This window comes from Macaca nemestrina, chromosome 9 (assembly GCF_043159975.1).
Source record: "Macaca nemestrina isolate mMacNem1 chromosome 9, mMacNem.hap1, whole genome shotgun sequence".
Classification (NCBI taxonomy): Eukaryota; Metazoa; Chordata; class Mammalia; order Primates; family Cercopithecidae; genus Macaca; species Macaca nemestrina.
In genome coordinates, this window is record NC_092133.1 from 59,398,075 (window position 1) to 59,418,219 (window position 20,145).

Below are 20,145 nucleotides of genomic sequence, written 5' to 3' on the forward strand. Positions count from 1 at the left end.
GAACTAAAATTTATAAAGAAAATCATTCAATTACTGACAATCTAAAAAAATTTCCCCTTTAAAAAAAAATGAACTATTATGCTAAACTGATAGGTATACACAAACACTAATCTCATTTAATTACATTAATTTACCCAATTCTTAACCTTTAGAGTTGAAGACAATTTATACTAATATTTAACCAATTACTTTCTAATAATGACTATTATTTAGAATGTCACATACTTTTATTTTGCTTACTTCTGTATTCCTTGCAACAGAACACTGCCTGGCTCATATTAGATGCTCAGTATATATTGTTAATTGAATAAATAAATCGTTTATCCTATAAGCAAAATCGACTGACTGCATTCACTGGGTTTTTCCGCACAACTAGAAGTTAGATGAAATGATATTTAAATAATATTGTTTAAAGAATATCTGCATATCAATAAAGTTTAACCGTTAAATTTTAAAAAGTAATCTAAAATTTCTTACCTGGTACGGCTGAAAGGCACTATCTTCAGTTAAAAAATCCAGCTGCTTATCTACAAGGAATTCTACTGCAGTGACTGAACTGGGTATACTTCTTTCAACCAGAGGTTTGAAAGTCTGCCAAGAAAAAAGAATTTCTAATGATAATTTTCTGGGTAGTATCCTGAAAATATGAAGGAACATACATCAATACAATGTATCAATGTCATCACTACAGAGTCTTAGGATGACAATTAATTTTCATATTATAAACTAATGCTTTTATCTACACCATAAGGTATTTGTGTTTCTTTAAAAGGAACAAACTAGATCTACATGTGATATGGACATATTTGAGTATACTAAGTCCCAACTGTTCACCTTTTAAAAAGGGATGTAATAAAATACGCATGTGTGTAAAAATGTCTGCTTAAAAAGAGAAATTGCTTTTGAAACAGTAAACTAGGTTGGAGAACATATTTACCCCTGCCTTTTTTTGTTGTTTAACTGTATTGTTTCTTATTAAAGAGAGTAGTTATTATTTCAATGTACACTTTTTGTCTAGCTCATTTACATTAAGCAGGATTTTAAATGATCAGGAAGTATCTGGTCTTTTAACTCCACCCCTTGCACTCCCACCCCCGCCCCTGCACCAAGCACAAATAAAAGTCCCACAGCTTTGGTGAGAGCAGCATGGAGGAAGGGAGTAGAGAAAGAGTTGGTAAGAAGTGCTACACAAAACCCTACTTTGCAGTCAAGTCCAAATCTCCACTACTTATTTTTTAAAAAAGTCAATCCAAGGTCATTTGATTCCTTTAAGAAGATACCTTTAATATATGGGATTTAACTCATATCTTGGGTGGGGGTGACAGGGACAGAGCCAGGGGAGGAAGAGGAAGGAAACAGGGATACAATGTATAAATTTCTTTATGACTATCACACTAACTTTCAAAGTAGATGAAGATTAAATAAAATACAAGTGTCTTATATTCACGGTGCTATTCTAAAAACTTGAAAATGAAAACAAAATTCCACCATTTAAAAAACACAGTGGCTTTACTATAAAATTTTTTTTTTAATAATTGGAAAACAGTTCCGAAAACGGAATTAATAACTAACTCAGTTTCTAAGTTACCTATATCACATGCAGAAATCTTTCTAGCTACAGGGTAATTTGTGTTAATATTTCCACATAAAACAAAGCTTTTGGCATAGACAGTACAAATTCCCAGGCGTTTCAAAATCATTGTGTTTCCCCTTTCTCTTATTGTCTTTAAAAACATATAACATCTTGTTAGTAACAATAAACACACTCGAGGGAAAAACTTCAAGATGTTTGGTTTGGAGTGGCTTTTAAGGAGTTAATTTCTGTATTTAAGAAATTCCTAAGAGGAATTTCAGGTTGACTCACTGCAATCTGTAACAATGTTTCAAAGTTAAAAATGTAATATTAAATTTAAGCAAGTCTTATTTCTACACTATCTACATCATGAAGTTACAAATAATATTTTCTTAATTAAAAAAACAGGAAAAAATTATCTTACATTTTCACTTATTTTCAATATTTAAGATTAGAAAATCTAATCACAGTAACACCCTCTCTCCCATATCCTGGGCTAACCTTTTAAGCACTGTATTATTTATCAAAATTATTTTTATTTGGGTGAGAAATCACATTTTCAAAATAGAAAATCCTCACATTATTTAGCTATTTCCTTCTACTGTTATCATTTAACACTTTCCAATTTCATAAAATCCTATTTATTATTTTACTTAACAAGTGACAAAAAGTTTGTAAGAAATTCAAGAGCATTCATTGTATTTAGGCTTTAAAAGTGTCCACCACTATGTGACCAATTGACATGAAATATGTAACATAAACAGGGATATTTGGCTGATCCCTACTGTAAAAAATGTTTTTTCATATTATATCGCTGTCAGTTTAGTTTTTAAGTAAACTAGAAAACACTGGCATCTTCTCAAAAGGACTTTTAATCCTTGAACATTATCAAATGATCTATTTCTTTTCAAACAGTACCATGTCAGGTCAACCCATGAAGGTTAACAAAAAGGTCCACAAAAGGTATTATCTAAGTGGCTAAAGATACAATTCAATTAAGTAGGATTTGAAAAAGAAGTAAAGTTCTCCTTCTGGAGTGCCTCTTTCTTACGCAAATAATACAGGTGGCTTGCATTTCCTATGAGACCTAATCATTTTATAATATGAAAAACATTCTTCTGAAGAGAGCTCTCCTTTTCAAGGTAGGTCAGAGTTCTAAGGGTAAATTTCAACAAGCCGACCTATGATTTAAATTATTCTAAGTTAATTAGAAAAAAAGATTTCTAAGCTAAAAAAAAAATCTCACATTTTAAGATATCTCATTGAAAGCCAAGTAAAATTTGGCTACCAGAAATGTAAGAAAACTAGCTGACAATGATCAAATTTGAATACTCTTATAAGGACATGAGTACTTATAATCATTTACAAATGGAAGTCCAAAGTATATCATGCTTCTTAAATAGCAAATAAAAAGTGCTGATAAATACTTTTATAGTATTTGTTAAAGAAATGTTTCAATATTTATTAAATGAGCAACAGTGAATATGTGTGACTGCTCTACTTTAAGGAAAAATGAAAGGCAAACAACATATGAAGTGATATTAAAATACACCCCGGTGTTTTTAACTGGCAAATCCACCATGTAACTATTGTTAATTTGTGTATTAGTCTAGTATGTTTCAAAGGAACATTTTAAGTTTAAAAATAATAATAAACATATTTAAATAAAAACAAATGGTCCTACAGCTGGCATGATGAATTTGCAGTAAATAGTTCATGGGTCTAGGTGCACTGGAATGTAAAGAAACTAGAACTCATGCATAACTAATTCAACACTCTAAAGATATATGATTCTATGAGTAACTTCCACAGCCTAAAGGGAAGCAATGAGCTAACATCTGATGAAAGTCACAGTAGAATATGGCCCTAATCACAAAAGACTATTACTCAAATGCCCTAAAAAGCCTTTGAAACCCAAAATGAAAATTACTAACACTAAATGTTCAGTTGAAACAAAATGCTTTCTCAATTTTATTAATGGAGTGAGAATGTTTTTTAAGGTCATTTATCAGTGTTAAACACACTTTAAAAATAGTCTATGGCCAAAATAAATATAGTTGAAGGCCTGCGTTTCTAGTAGGGCCTACCAAACTATAGGAAGAATGCTTAGAACAACTGTATCCTGTTTGGGGCTCCATGCTGCACCACATTCCATTCACATGAGGAAGAGGCGAACAGATGAGCCCTCCCCGAAAAACATTTTTAAAATAAATCAGCTACAGCTCTTAAACACAACTCAGCTGCTCAAACAAACGATGTTAAAGCTCACCATTTCACATTTAACAGGAAATTCAAGGAGCTTATGTCTGCAGTCTTAGTTTCTAACAATCTCTGGTTAACAGTTAACAATTCCAAGTTTAAAAAAAAAAAAGCTTATTAACTGCAAAAATACTAATATAAATCTCACCAAAGGTAAATACTAAAGCAGAAAACAACCTAAGCAACATTTTAGAAGTTAAGATTTAGTCTACCAAAAAAAAAAAAAAAAAAGACTGGAGTGACTTGAAAGAACAAAGTCCAAATTCCCACCCAAGCAGGTCTATTGAAAAACACGATACTGTTAGAAAACAAGTTGGGGGTGGGGAAGGGAATAACCAAAAAAAAAAAAAAAAAAACCTCACAAAACAAATACCCTCACTTCTCTTGAAACACTAGTCTGAAAACCCTAATTTGAAGCACTTCTGCCATACTTTAAACAATTAAACTCTAGTTTTTAAATTAACATTTACAGTTATTAAATTACTACAAACACAATAAACCTTTTTAAACAAATGAAAGTTAAAAATTCTTAAAACTAAAAACATTGAGGCCAGATCTTTTACAAAAGGCAGTGACCTTAATTTCTCAGGCTGAGAAGAAAAAACCAAATGTAAATTAAGACAAAAGAAAAAGGAAGCAGAAAAATACAAACCGTACTTTGTTCTTGAGAATTTTAAAGTATTTTTAAATCTCAGAAATCCACAGCAAGGCTTTAAAGGTCAATAAGTATTTGCTGAAATTTCCATTTTGTTCTGGAAGAGTATTTATCTAGTGTAAATACTTCTTTAGTCTTCAAAATCACAGGCAAATGGCTCTCAAACCAAGCATTTCTGAGCTCACTTGCAGCGGCGTCATTGTATAGGAAGAAAAGCCAAGACCACAGAACGAAGCAGGAGCTGTAACCTAACAAGTCTCCGACGAGCAAATGACGATTTTCTGTCTGCTCTGGCTGAGCCCCGGCAGTGATGAGGATTACAACTCGCTCTTTGTCATCAGCACTGTGGTGTTAACGACTAAGAAATCCTGCAGCTGAAGCACTACTGCATCCTCCGATCTGGGTCAGGATAATTTCTCTCGAGGTCGCTTACATAACCAGTAAGATACTCCAAATAAAGAGAACAGCCATCCATCAGCTGGAGAAAGCCTTTCCCACTGTACTCTGTCTGCGTGGAAACACAGTGCAGTAGCTTCCAACAGTGCAGACACCCAAATGAGAACGAGTACTTGGCTTAGGGCACACTGAGAGAAGGGAAGAGGCGGTGCTCTGTAAACTGTAACTAATCCCCCGTCACAGGTGCTGATGGAGTCACTTCCAGCACGAGTCACATTACTGGTGATTACTCATTTGGCTGCGGCCATAGAGACTGGCTCATAATTTTAACAACAGACAAAGACAGACTAGTGGCGAGACTGAAAGCTCAAGTTTACTGTCTCCTTCATAAGGCAAATGCAAATACTAAGTTTTTGCTTTCCAGATTTACCAAGGTGAGAAAGTGCAGAAAAGAAATAACATGTGACTCTCAAGTTGGCAAAAATAAAAAATCAAATACACTTTGTAAGTTTTTGGGCACGATTTATTTATTAGTATAACCATTTTGCCTTAAAAATATTAAAAACTTCAAAATAAATCAATTTAAAATATTTTTAGGCAAAAACCTCAACAATCTCATAGGCATTTTACTAAAAAAAAAAACTGGTAGTATTTTGTAGATTTGAAAATATTCAACCATTTTCACTCATTACAAAAAACAATTTAACCTAGATAGTTCTAAGATACTTACAATTTGAAAGCATAAAATGTACTTCTCAGATGTGTTATATAATATAGTCTCTTAACATCTATCTAAATTCTAGAGTTCCGCTGTCCGATGTTGTCCAATATGGTAGTTACTAACCATATGTGGCAACTGAGCACCTGAAATGTAGTTAATCTGAATTGAGATGTGTGCTGTATGTATAAAATACACATTGAACATAAAAAAGAATTAAGATGTATCTCATGAATAGTTTTATTTTGATACGTTAATATTTTGATATATTGGGTTAAATAAAATACTGTAAAATTAATTTACCTATGTTAAAATTTTGATGTAAAGACTTAATTTAAAATCACACCAGTAGCTCACATTTTATTTCTACTAGACAAGGATGCTCTAATAGTAAGTTCTCTATTTTTTGGAGGATGTAGTCTTGCTCTGTTACCCAGGTGAAGTGCAGTGGTGTGATCTCAACTCACTGCAATCTCCGCCTCCTGGGTTCAAGCGATTGTCCTCCTTCAGCCTCCCAAGTAGCTGGCTTTACAGGTGTGTGCTACCATGCTGTTAATTTTTGTATTTTTAGTAGAGACAGGGTTTCACCACGTTGGCCAGGCTGGTCTCAAACTCCTGACCTCAGGCGATCCACCCGCCTTGGCCTCCCAAAGTACTGGGATTACAGGTGTGAGCCACTGTGTCTAGTCTTTTTTTTTTTTTTTTTGAGACAGGATTTTGCTCTGTTGCCCAGGCTACGGTACAGTGGCACGATCTTGGTTCACTGCAATCTCTGGCTTCTGGGCTCAAGCGATCCTCCCACCTCAGCCTGCCGTGTAGATGGGACTACACGTGGGCATGACCATGCCTAGCTAACTCTTTGTATTTTTTGTAGAGACAGGGTTTCACCATGTTGCCCAGGATGGTCTGGAACTCCTGAACTTAAGTGATCCACCCACCTCAGTTTTCTAAAGTGCTGGGATTTCAGGCATGAGTCATCCTGCCAGGCCTTATAGTAATTTCTCGTTTCACAGTGGAGACTTATGTGATGATATGAGACTGACTCTGGCTACTCAACAAATCAAGGAGCAGAGATGGAATGGAATATAAATTTGTGGCTCTATGTAAAACATCAGGTTATGTCTATTAATTTGTCAGTATAATTAAATTTTAACCTTTAGAGCATCCAGTGAAAATTTGCAAGTTTCTGACTTAGAGCAGGAAAGCTGGCCATATACTTAGTCAACCACACTTCTATATTACAATTTAATTGAAATGGTTTCAGTTTTATTGTAGAAATTAATGATGAAACAGAGGAATTATATATAGTAACATGCACTGAAACTTTAAAAATACACTTGTAGGTGTAGGTGCAAGAAAATATTTAATCTATTTTAAGATGTATGTAAATAGTCTTTGTTTTGTTTTGTTTTGAGACAGAGTCTCACTGTTGCCCAGGCTGGAGTGCAGTGGCGTGATCTCGGCTCACTGCAACCTCTGCCTCCGTGGGGATTCAAGCAATTCTCCTGCCTCAGCTTCCAGAGTAGCTGCGACTACAGGTGCACGCCACTATGCCCGGCTAATTTCTGTATTTTCAGTAGAGACAGGGGTGTCACCATGTTGGCCAGGCTGGTTTCAGATTCCTGGCCTCAAGTGATCCACCCGTCTCAGCCTCCCAAAGTGCTGGGATTACAGGCATGAGCCACCATGCCTGGATGTAAATAATCTTTCACTATAAATTTATCCCCATGGAGAAACCTCAATTTCAGTAAATCTAAAAATTCATACTAATTAAAAAAAAATGTTTTTTGAGATAGAGTTTCACTCTTGTTGCCTAGGCTGGAGTGCAATGGTGCGATCTCAGCTCACTGCAACCCTTGCCTCCCGGGTTCAAGCGATTCTCCTGCCTCAGCCTGCCACGTAGCTGGGATTACATGCATGCACCACACTTGGCTAATTTTGTATTCATACTGACTTTTTAAAAATAACACATACATAACCCCTTTATATCTATTCCAGAAGTATCACTTTCATTTCACAGAAATTAGCAGGTTAGCTACTGAAAAGAAGCCAGGATCAGTGGCGGGTGGATCACTTGAGGTCAAGAGTTTGAGACCAGCCTGGCCATCATGGCAAACCCCGTTTCTACTAAAAATACAAAAATTAGCCAGGGCATGGTGGCATGTCTGTAGTCTTAGATACTCTGGAGGCTGAGGCAGGAGAATTGTTTGAATCTGGAAGACGGAGGCTGCAATGAGCCAAGATCATACTACTGCACTCCGGCCTGGGTGACAGAGCGAGACTCTGTGTCCAAAAAAAAGAAAAGCTACTGAAAAGGTATTTTTAATTTAGTATATGATGAACCTGCGCTTATAAAAAGAATGAGAAGAGATGGGCAATGATTAGCAGGACTGTGAGTAAAATATGGCTTTATTTTACAGAACATATTGTGTAGAACATGCATGATACAAAAAGGTAACTTTATTTTTCTGTGATGGAGCTTCGCTCTTTTCTGCGCAGCCTGTAGTGCAATGGTACCATCTCAGCTCACTGCAACCTCTGCCTCCCGAGTTCAAGCAATTCTCCTGCCTCAGCCTCCCAAGTAGCTGGGATTACAGGTGCACGCCACTAGGCCCAGCTAATTTTGTATTTTTAGTACAGACAGGGTTTCACCATGTTGACCAGGCTGGTCTCAAACTCCTGACCTCAGGTGATCTGCCCACCTTGGCCTCCCCAAGTGCTAGGATTACAGGCGTGAGCCACCACTCCCAGCCAAGGTAACTTTAGAACGAAGTGTTTTGAATAATGTTGTCAAGTGGATATTAAATCACATATAACCATCCTAATAATTCATTCATAATCAATCACTGAGACAAAAATAAAAAGAATCTATGTAAATAAAAGAACTCACAATATGTTACCAAACCAAAAAAAGCAAATGTTTAATACAGCTTAATATTATAAACTATCAAATTTTAAGTACTTTAATACATTTCCCCAATTTATTGTACATTAGAAACTTTCACAGGATTTATCTCATAGTCTTGCATAAACTCAAGTTTGTCTACATTGTATATGATATAGACTTAAAAACAGCTGTTTTTGCTTCTCAAGTGCTTCAATGCCTTACAGAATCATAAAGCACACAGAAGTAGGCTTAGCTAAACCATACAACTGCCTAAGTCATACAATCTTAGTAACAAAAATGTACTAATTTTTAGTAAAATTAATGTAATTAACAATACTGAGAAGCCATTCATTTTAAAAAAATATTTCACACTACATCATGGTTGTATTAAAATAAGACTAGCTTCTCCACTACTATAAATACTATAGAATCAATTCTTGATGCAAAGGATGCAGAGTTACAACTAGTTGGTAACAATCAATGCCTTTTAAATATTTAAAACGGGCTTGACATATTAGAGATTGGGTCTCACTCTGTTGACCAGGCCAGAGTGCAGTGAAGCTATCAGCTCACTGCAGCCTCAAACTCCTGGGCTCAAGGCATCCTCCTGCCTCAGTCTACTGAGCAGCTGGGACTACAAGTATGTGCCACCACATCTGGCTAATATAAATATATTAATGTGACTGGTCTGGTATTAATTGGTCTGGTATATTGGTAAATTTTTAACACAAACAAAAATAATGAAGTAATGACAGAGAGAACCCACTTGGTATCAAGCATAAATTGCTAGGTTTTACATCAAGTCTCCTTAATGCACTCCTGTTATTACAACTCCTTAGGAATAGTAGATCCCACCTTTCACACATTTTAGTCCTTTAAACTGGTTGTTCTTAAGGCTTATACCTTCTTCACTGGACTGAGGTAAAAAGGTGAAAAGTTAACATTAATTTTTCTTTTTGTTGGGAGGTGGGGAGGGGAGTAAAAGGCCTTTTTTGGCTGCTAAACCAGGCTAGGGGAAGAGGAAACTACTCCAGTTACTGCCCAGAAATACACATCTCTAACTTCCTTCCTTTTTAGTTGGTTTCTAGGTTACAAGTTGAATAAATCAACAGAGGTCAGAAAGTAAACAGAGGCTAAAGGAAGGCAACACTGTCTGCCTATCCAAAGAAAATCTATTCCTTCCAATAATGTGAGAATCTTATATGTACAATTTTAAGAGTTAAAATAAACAAGGATTCGGCCAGGCGCGGTGGCTCAAGCCTGTAATCCCAGCACTTTGGGAGGCTGAGACGGGCGGATCACGAGGTCAGGAGATCGAGACCATCCTGGCTAACACGGTGAAACCCCGTCTCTACTAAAAAATACAAAAAACTAGCCGGGCGAGGTGGCGGGCGCCTGTTGTCCCAGCTACTCGGGAGGCTGAGGCAGGAGAATGGTGTAAACCCGGGAGGCGGAGCTTGCAGTGAGCCGAGATCGCGCCACTGCACTCCAGCCTGGGTGACAGAGCCAGACTCCGTCTCAAAAAAAATAAATAAATAAAATAAAATTAAAAAATAAATAAATAAACAAGGATTTTGGTTCCGTTTATCTTGGGCCATGAAAAGAATACATCTCTCATCTTTACACATGTGGAAGCCTAAACCACTGGATTTTAAAAAATTAAACAGACTCACAAACTAAAAAGCAAAAACTCTTGCAAGTTCAATTATCTAGCAGTATAAATATTTTTTAAGACATATGGGTAGGAAAAAAAGATGAACAACAGTAGTAACAGGAATTCAACTTGACTGGACTTACAAGAAAGCTGACTGTAATTCATTATTTTTCAATACGGCATATTGTAAAATCTATGAAAATACATAAAAATGTGACTCCTACATCACTGTAATGTCCAAAGGATCAACTTTTTAACATTAGGTCATACGCAGTGGTTCACGCCTATAATCCCAGCACTCTGGGAGGCGGAGGCAGGTGGATCACTTGAGCACATGAGTTCAAGATCAGCCTGGGCAACATGGTGAAACCTTGTCTCTACAAAGAATAAATAGCCAGGTGTGGTGGCACACACTACTCAGGAGGCTGAGGTGGGAGGATCACTTCAGCCCAGGAGCCAGAGGTTGCAGGGAGCTGAGATTGTGCCACTGCACTCCAGTCTGGGTGACAGAGCGAGCCTCTGTCTCAAAAAAAAAAAATAATAAAGTTTTTAACATTAATAACTCCATGCAGATCTTCTATGTAATGCCAAACTTGTGTATCACAGTTTCAAACCTTCAATAGTCAATAGTCTATGAGTTTTACAAGGATTTCTAGTAGATATGGACCTTAAGACTTTTTTAACTCTCCTTTCTCCAGCAAACATTGTAGCACATTCATTCTATCAATAGGTATAAAATGGCTTCTATGTGCAAGGCACCATACTTTGGCCCAGGGTATGCAATAGTGAGGAAAAGACCACAAAATTCTTACCCCAGCAGAGTATTCAGCCTTTTATAAGAAAACAGAAATTAATACAGTAATCATACAAATCAAGCAGCAATCATACAAGCAGACATAGTGGCATGCCCCTGGAATCCCAGCTACTTAGAAGGTGAGCTGAGAGGATGGCTTGAGTTCAGGGAGTAGGAGACCAGCCTGGGCAACATAGCAAGACTCTGTCTCTAAAAATATAGGTATTTTTAAAAAGGAAATACAAAATTTTTAGTCCTATTACTTTAATGTTAGAAATACTCTCATTTTTACAGATAAAAAAATGGACACTCAGAGTTTAAGTGACTTTGCTTGTCAAAAATCTTGTTTATAGAAGTGCTAGGACCAGAACTTGGATTTCCTAATTCACAGCTGAATGGTTTTTACATCGTAAGATGGTGTGAAAGCACTGTATTTATTTTCATGCTGGTTCGCAGGGGTGGCAGAGAGCAAAGTGTTTTGCCATCTGCTGAATTAAACTTTAAACTCTGAACGCTAATGGAGAAAAATGAAGCCTGTCTAGAAGAAACGGCAAAGTCATAAAGTACAAAGGAAAAGAAGTATGACATAACTCTATACATTTTTAATTTGCTTTACTGATATATGTCACCTTTCACAAAGGAGAAATAAGTAGGATTAGAAGGAAATCAATTCAACATAAAGGGTTTTTAAAGCTATGTTCAGAAAAAGAACATTGGGCAAGATGATAAAACACTAATATTTGGAAGAAAAGGAAAGCTTATTTAATTACTTTTATTTCTCTCAAGAAAAAGTGATTTTACTATGGAAAATATAAACTAGAGATTAAAAAAATAAACTAAAGATTAAATGGTATGTACAGGATCCTTTTTGTTTCCAAAAATAGAGTTTTCTTAACAAGTAACATAATTATATTTGAGAAAATTTGTAAAACAAATGCATGAAGAAGATCCCATATTCTTATCCTTAGTGAACCCAGCTAGTTAACTATTTAAACGCACTTTCAGTCCCTTTTTCCCTCACAACCATATTACTTATCAACATTCAGGATACACGCAAATTTTAAGTTGCTCATTTTATTTAATAATCTCATGTTCTTACATTGCCATCATTTTAAGTAACTACTTAATAAATAAGCACGAGTTTATTAAAGCATTAGTTTTATTATTCATTCTCTTAAGGCTGAATGCTTAAACTGCTTTCAATTTTGTATTATAAACAACACTATGAACATCTTCATGCTTTAAATAACTAAAATCATAGATTAAATTATATGTTAGAATACTAAAATGTGGTAGAGATAAGCTCAGAGCCATTAACTGGCAGTCTTTGTAAAAATCATGACATTGCCAAGACATTAGAGATAGGCAGTTGAGGCTGGACACTGTGGCTCACGCCTGTAATCCCAGCACTTTGGGAGGCCGAGGCCGGGGGATGACTTGAGGTCAGGAGTTTAAGACCAGCCTGGCCAACATGGTGAAACCCTGTCTCTACTAAAAATACAAAAATTAGCTGGGCATGGTCTCAGGTGCCTGTGATCCCAGCTACTCAGGAGGCTGAGGCAGGTGTGGGGATTACAGGCGCCCACCGTCACTACATCCCGGCTAATCTTTGTATTTTTAGTAGGGACAGGGTTTCGCCATATTGGCCAGGCTGGTCTCCTCCTGACCTCAGGTGATCCACCCTCCTCAAACTCCCAAAGTGCTGGGATTACAGGCTTGAGCCACGGCACCCGGCCACGAAACCAATTTTAATTACATATGTAATAACAGTAGTCCCACAAAATATGAGACTCACTGAAGTCAGATGATTGAAGCTTATACAGCATCTGAAGCTACAGAAGGAATAGAAGCTTGGGGCTTTTAAGGGTTGGTGTCTATGCAAGTCATACGAAATAGAGTGAGCGGAGAAAATATATGATGAATAAAGATAGTCTTGTTATGCAGACTGAAGTCTCTCAGGGAATAACAGCTGTCTGGAGCAGCCCTTTTCCTGATACAGATAACTTTTTACTAAAGCAGATTTTCTTTATAGATGGGTAAATTTCTTTTACAAAAGGGCAGCTTTTCAGAATTACTCCTGTGTCTGCAGATTCTCAGAATAGCTAGCTCAAAACATGGCAAAAAAAGATATTTTGGGGATGGCAAATTCTGGTTTCTTACTAGAATATTTTGGGTGGGGTATCTTGAGCCAAAAATGGATAATTAGTATAATGAAAATTTTTTAAATACAAATTGACCAAGTAACAGCAAAATATATTCATTGAGAGTAATTTGCATTTCATTTTATTTTATATGCTTTTTAAATATTTTGAGACAGAGTCTTGTTCTGTCTCCCATGCTGGAGTACAATCATGTGATCTTGGCTCACTGCAACCTCCGCCTCTTGGGTTCAAACTATTCTCATGCCTCAGCCTCCCAAGTAGCTAGGATTACAGGTGCGCACCACCACGCCTGGCTAACTTTTGTATTTTTAGTAGAGATGGAGTTTCGCCATGTTGGTCACACTGGTCTCCAACTACCTCAGGTTATCTGCCCACCTCGGCCTCCCAAAGTGCTGGGATTACAGGCATTAGCCACTGCACCCAGCCTACATTTTAATAAAAACAAAAGTTATTAGATTAATAAGATTTGAAACTAAGATTTAAGGAACTTGACTTAAAACTTTTATCAAGACAACCTACAATAGGTAAGTCAATGAAATACAGGCTGGATGATAATTACATATCTGCAGTGGGTTAAAGAGTACTGATTAATAGGCCAGGCACAGTGGCTCACAGCTGTAATCCCAGCACTTTGGGAAGTTGAGGAAGGCAGATCACTAGAGGTTGGGAGTTTGAGACCAGCCTGACCAACATGGTAAAACTCTGTCTCTACTAAAGATACAACAATTAAGACAGAATAATAATAATAATAAAAGTAGCCAGGTGTGGTGGCACATGCCTGTAATCCCAGCTACCTGGGAGGCCGAGGCAGGAGAATTGCTTGAAACCAGGAGGCAAAGGCTGCAGGGAGCTGAGATTATGCCACTGCACTCCGGCCTGGGTGACAGAAAAAAAAAAAAAAAAAAAGCAAACAAACAAACAAAAAATGTGTACTGATTAACAGTACTGTTGCCGAGTGTGTAAGCCCAGCACCTTTGGGAGGCCGGGGTCGGGAGTTCAAGACCAGCCTGACCAACACGGAGAAACCCTGTCTCTACTAAAAATACAAAATTAGCCAGGCATGGCGACACATGCCTGTAATCCCAGCTACTTGGGAAGCTGAGGCAGGAGAATTGCTTTAACTCAGGAGGCAGAGGTTGCGGTCAGCTGATACTGTGCCATTGCACTCCAGCCTGGACCATAAGAGCAAAACTCCATCTCAAAAAAAAGAAAACAGCACTGTTATTAACCTTATTCATTCATTTCTGGTCTTATACACTCATTATCGCTTGAAAGCTATCTCTATTTTCAAATTAACAAATGACAGAATGGCTGGCTGGGCACGGTAGCTCATGCCTGTAATCCCAACACTTTGGAGGCCAAGACAGGTGGATCACCTCAGGTCAAGAGTTTGAGACTAGCCTGGCCAACATGGTGAAACCTCGTCTCTACTAAAAATATAAAAAATTCTCCAGGTGTGGTGGCGAGCACCTGTAATCCCAGCTACTCAGGAAGCTGAGGCAGGAGAATCGCTTGAACCCGCAAGGCGGAGGCTGCAGTGAGCTGAGACGGTGCCACTGCACTCCAGCCTGGGCAAAAGAGCAAAAATTCTGTCTCAAAACAAATGATATAGTGATTTAAATATATGTCTTATGAAAAAAACAATCAAGATCTAGATTTTAAAATGATCAGGAAAATCTGGATTTCTATCCATTGAAATAGAAAAAAATTTTTAAAAAGCTGAAACAAGAATTAACCTTAAATTTTAATAATGAAAAAGTTTACCTACATTTAGGTTTAAAAACTCAAACTACTCAAGTAGAATGTATAGAAGCACCAGCTTCCTTGAAATGCATGTGAAAGAGGCCAGGGTCCAGGGGCTCACACTACAATCCCAGCACTTTGGGAGGGAGGCAAAGGTGGGAGGATTGCTTTGAGACCAGTCTGGGCACCATAGTGAGACCATCTCTACAACAAAAAAAATTTTTTTAATTAGCTGGGCGTGGTGGCATGTGGCTATAGTCCCAGCTACAAAGGAGGAGCACTTGAGCCCAGGAAGTTAAGACTGCAGTGAGCTGTGTTTGTGCCACTGTACTACAGTCTATATGACAAAGCAAGACCCTGTCTCTAAATTAACTAATTAATTTATGTGAAAGAATCCTGAAGGATTTGAAGACACTAAACCAATACATACCACATATATATTTTTAAATGGTACTGGGAGGAATCAAAACTTGAATAGGCTGGGCACAGTGGCTCACGCCTGTTTTCCCAGCACTTTGGGAGGCTGAGGCGGGTGATCACCTGAGGTCAGGAGTTCAAGACCAGCCTGGCCAACATGGTGAAACCCCATCTCTACTAAAAATACAAAAATTACCTGAAGTGTGGTGGCACACACCTGTAGTCCCAGCTACTCAGGAGGCTGAGACAGGAGAATCACTTGAACCTGGGAGGCAGAGATTACAATGAGCCGAGATCATGCCACTGCACTCAAACCTGGGTGACAGAGCGACACTCCATATCAATTAAAAAAAACTACAAAATAGTAAGATCATTTGAAGGAATGGTGAATGTTTTGCCTGGAAGAGAAGAGGGACACATAATAAATATGTATGATTATTTTAAAAGTTAGTGTAGGCCACGCACGGTTGCTCATGCCTGTAATCCCAGCACTTTGGGAGACTGAGGTGGACGGATCACAACGTCAAGAGATTGAGACCATCCTGGCCAACATGGTGAAACCCGATCTCTACTAAAAACACAAAAATATTAGCTGGGCGTGGTGGCACGCACCTGTAGTCCCAGCTACTCGGGAGGCTGAGGCGGGACAATAGCTTGAACCTGGGAATCAGAGGTTGCAGTCAGCGGAGATGGCACCACTGTACTCCAGCCTGGGCAACAGGAATGAAACTCTGTTTCAAAAAAAAAAAGATTCTGAATGAAAATTTGTCAAGTCGTCACTATAAGGAATACATTTCTGCCTCTGGCTGGGGGTGGTTTATAAAATATTAAAGATTCTTTTCAATTCTAAGATTTTAATATTATCTTGTTCAATCTATTTAACAATGTTTAAGAGCAAAGTATAGATAAATGTGATAAATCAAACTCTTCATAAACACTGCTACCACTTGTGTGTGTGTGTATGTATGTATGTGTGGTGTGTGTATATATACATACATACATACATACATATATATATATATATTTTTTTTTTTTTTTTGAGACTGAGTTTCCCTCTGTCGCCCAGGCTAGAGTGCAGTGGCGTGATCTTGGCTCACTGCATCCTCCGCTTCCTGAGATTAAGCAATTCTCTGCCTCGGCCTCCCAAGGAGCTGGGATTACAGGTGCCCACCACCATGCCTGGCTAATTTTGTTTTGTATTTTTAGTAGAAACCGGTTTCACCATCTTGGCCAGGCTGATCTTGAACTCCGGACCTTGTGATCCACCCACCTTGGCCTCCCAAGTGCTGGGATTACAGACACCCACCACCACGCCCGGCTAATTTTGTTTTGTATTTTTAGTAGAGACAGGGTTTCACCATCTTGGTCAGGCTGATCTTGAACTCCTGACCTCATGATCCACCTGCCTTGGCCTCCCAAAGTGCTGGGATTACAGGCGTGAGCCACCGCGTCTGGCCCACTTGTGTATATATAAAAAAGCATAAAATAAGTACTCCTGAATGTTTCATGTATTATTCACACGAACCGGCAGAATTAAAGGTAAAAAGTAACATCTCCCATTTTAAACTTGATTAAGTAAACAAGTAGGCCGTCCCACTTGACAGAAGTAAAACTACACAAGATGCTTGTGTGGCATGGGATCCACAGATCCTTTACCTTTTTCTTTTTTCTTTTTTTTTTTTTTTTTCTTGAGACGGAGTCTCGCTGTGTCACCCAGGCTGAAGTGCAGTGGCATGATCTCGGCTCACCATAAGCTCTGACTCCCGAGTTTACGCCATTCTCCTGCCTCAGCCTCCCAAGTAGCTGTGACTACAGGCAACCGCCACCTTGCCCAACTAATTTTTTGTATTTTTACTAGAGATGGGGTTTCACCGTGTTAGAAAGGATGCTTTCGATCTCCTGACCTCGTGATCCACCTGCCTCAGCCTCCCAAAGTGCTGGGATTACAGGCGTGAGCCACCACATCCAGCTTCTTTTTTTTTTTTTTTTTGAGATGGAGTCTCACTCTGTTGCCCAGGCTGAAGTGCAGTGGCGCAATCCCGGCTCACTGCAACCTCCACTTCCCAGGTTCAGGCAATTTTCCCTAGTAGCTAGGATTACGGGCGCATGCCACCATGCCCAGCTAATTTTTCTTTTCTTTCTTTTTTTTTTTTTTTTAGTAGAGATGAGGTTTCACCATGTTGGCCAGGCTGGTCTCGAACTCCTGACCTTGTGATCCACCCGCCTTGGCCTCCCAAAGTGCTAGGATTATAGGTGTGAGCCACCGCGCCTGGCCCTTTTTTTTTTTTTTGAGACGGAGTCTTGCTCTGTTGCCCAGGCTGGAGTGTAGAGGTGTGATCTTGGCTCACCGCAACCTCCGCCTCCCGGGTTCAAGCGGTTATCCTGCCTCAGCCTCCAGAGTAGCATGGACAACAGATGTGTGCCACCACACTTGGTTAATTTTTTGTATTTTTATAGTAGAAATGAGGTTTCACTGTGTTAGCCAAGATAGTCTTGATCTCCTGACCTCATGATCCACCGCCTCGGCCTTCCAAAGTGCTGGGATTACAGGTGTGAGCCACTACACCCAGCCGATCCTTTACCTCTTGAGGATAAAAATTAAATATAATTTTGTGGGAATAATAAATATTATACTATTAAATCAACCCAACCATAAAAGCAATGCTTGCGTTAAAATGTTAATACTCATAAAAATCACAGGAGAAACTGAGGTTAAGCTAAAATAAAATGTTTTCAGTCTTGAGTCCTGTCAAGCACACCCTCCTCAGGGAGTAGGACATATGACATTACGTTTGCATATGACTGATTTCCTGACCTTTTTCGGTCAAAAGCTAATATGTATCTTCCAATTTTTCCTAATCATTTCATTGTTTGTACTCTTAGAAACTTGAATAAGACATCTTTTTTGCACTGGTTTTGTTCATTTCCATCTGGCAAACATCTGTTTCTTGTGCAATATAAGTCATCAAGGCTCTACAATTATTTCTCCATTACCTCCTTGTTTGTTAAAACTGATGATGTCAGTAACAATCTGGAAGCTGAATTTTTCAATGGACAAATGAGAGTCACAATTTCCATTAAGTATATAATATGATGCAGCAGCTATTTTTGCATATTTAAAAGATTAACACATTTAGGTGACAATGATCACCTGTGCTAAGTAGTATTTAGATTCAAAATATAGTAAAGTAATAAAATAATTCAAGTTTCTACCATATTTCTTTAAGTATTGGTAATTTATGCCAATATTTTGACAGGAGTGAAATATCAAAGTACTGACATGCAACACAGAAAGACTATATTGAAAGGCCTTTATCACACAATTAAAGATTGGCACTGAAGTGTTTTCTTTCAATTACAAATTATTATTCATTTAAATTTTCTTCCCCTACTAGCATGTTAAGGGATAACAAAGTTATATTTTTAAAATGTACAAGGAAAACAAATATACTAATCTCCTCTCAGGTCAATAACTATTAATAAAATTTCGATAACACTTCTTTAAAAGACCTTCCCCACTAAAACTCTAGGTTTTCTTTTTTGTCTTTTATTTATTTATTTTTTTTTTGAGAGGGTGTCTCGCTCTGTTGCCCAGGCTGGAGTGCGGTGGTGCGATCTCGGCTCACTGCAAGCTCCGTCTCCTGGGTTCACGCCATTCTTCTGCCTCAGCCTCCTGGGAAGCTGGGACTACAGGTGCCCGCCACCATGTCCAGCTAATTTTTCGTATTTTTAGTAGAGACAGGGTTCCACCTTGTTAGCCAGGATGGTCTCGATCTCTTGGCCTCGTGATCCGCCCGCCTCGGCCTCCCAAAGTGCTGAGATTACAGGCATGAGCCACTGCGCCTGGTACACTTTTTTTTTTTTTTTCTTTTTTTGAGATGGAGTCTTGCTCTATCACCCAGACTGGAGTGCAGTGGCATGATCTCAGTTCACTGCAACCTCCGCCTCCTGGGTTCAAGCAATTCTCCTGCCTCAGCCTCCTGAGTAGCTGGAACTACAGGCAAGTGCCACCATGCCCGACTGATTCTTTGTACTTTTAGTAGAGACGGGGTTTTACTCTATCAGCCAAGATGGTCTCGGTCTCCTGACTTCTTGATCCGTCCGCCTGGGCCTCCCAAAGTTGCTGGGATTACAGGTATGAGGCACCGTGACCAGCCCTCTATGTTTTCTTAATTCAGGTCAGTTTCACTGAAGACCTATCCCTGTAAAGGAATGAGACAAGAGTCCCAGATCTAACTGAGAAAGAAAAAAGTTAAGGCCCACTAATGATGCCCAAAAGCCTCACAAGTTCATCCCTGTAGAGACAGAAAAATTTCATAATTAGAGTCTTCATAAATAATAAAAATTTCTTCCAGAGTTGCAGTTTCCTACAAAGTTTCAGATAGCCTATAAGCAGTCTGAGCAAATAAACTTCTTTGTAGGACTCCTGTGGATTTAGCAGTGTTTTATAGCTTTGGTAACAACTGCTTTTTCTTTGGGGATCTGAAAGCTTTCCTGTATTAGCAACCTGACCACCTGCTTTCTGAGTTTTTTGTTTGTTTTTTTGAGACGGAGTCTTGCCCTGTCACCCAGGCTGGAGTGCAATGGCACGATCTCGGCTCACTGCGACCTCTGCCTCCCGGGTTGAAACAATTTTCCTGCCTCAGCCTCCCAAGTAGCTGAGATTACAGGTGCCCGCCACCACACCCAGCTAATTTTTGTATTTTCAGTAGAGACGGGGTTTCACCATGTTGGTCAGGCTGGTCTTGACTCCTCACCTCCGGTGATCCACCCACCTTGGACTCCCAAAGTGCTGGGATTACAGGCATGAGCCACTGCACCCGGCCTTTCTGAGCTTTTTAACAGAATCATTCTTATTTACTTCAGGAATTCTCAGAATCATTCTTCC

At 38.6% G+C, this 20,145-nt stretch overlaps 1 protein-coding gene across 5 annotated transcripts in view; it reads right to left on the reverse strand.

The window, feature by feature from the left end:
• Positions 1-20,145, reverse strand: part of LOC105466156 (jumonji domain containing 1C) — a 310,861-nt gene that overhangs the window by 99,066 nt on the left and 191,650 nt on the right. For 3 of the 5 annotated variants that reach the window (XM_071069618.1, XM_011715124.3, XM_024788032.2), the window contains one exon: positions 478-591. Coding sequence is in view for 1 of the 5 variants with exons in the window: in XM_011715124.3 (XP_011713426.1) it covers positions 478-591 (114 nt within the window). In the remaining 4 variants the exon portion in view is untranslated. Of the gene's footprint in view, positions 1-477; positions 592-4,489; positions 5,377-20,145 lie in introns of those variants that run through there. The other 2 variants (XM_011715126.3, XM_011715128.3) reach the window with 2 other exon arrangements.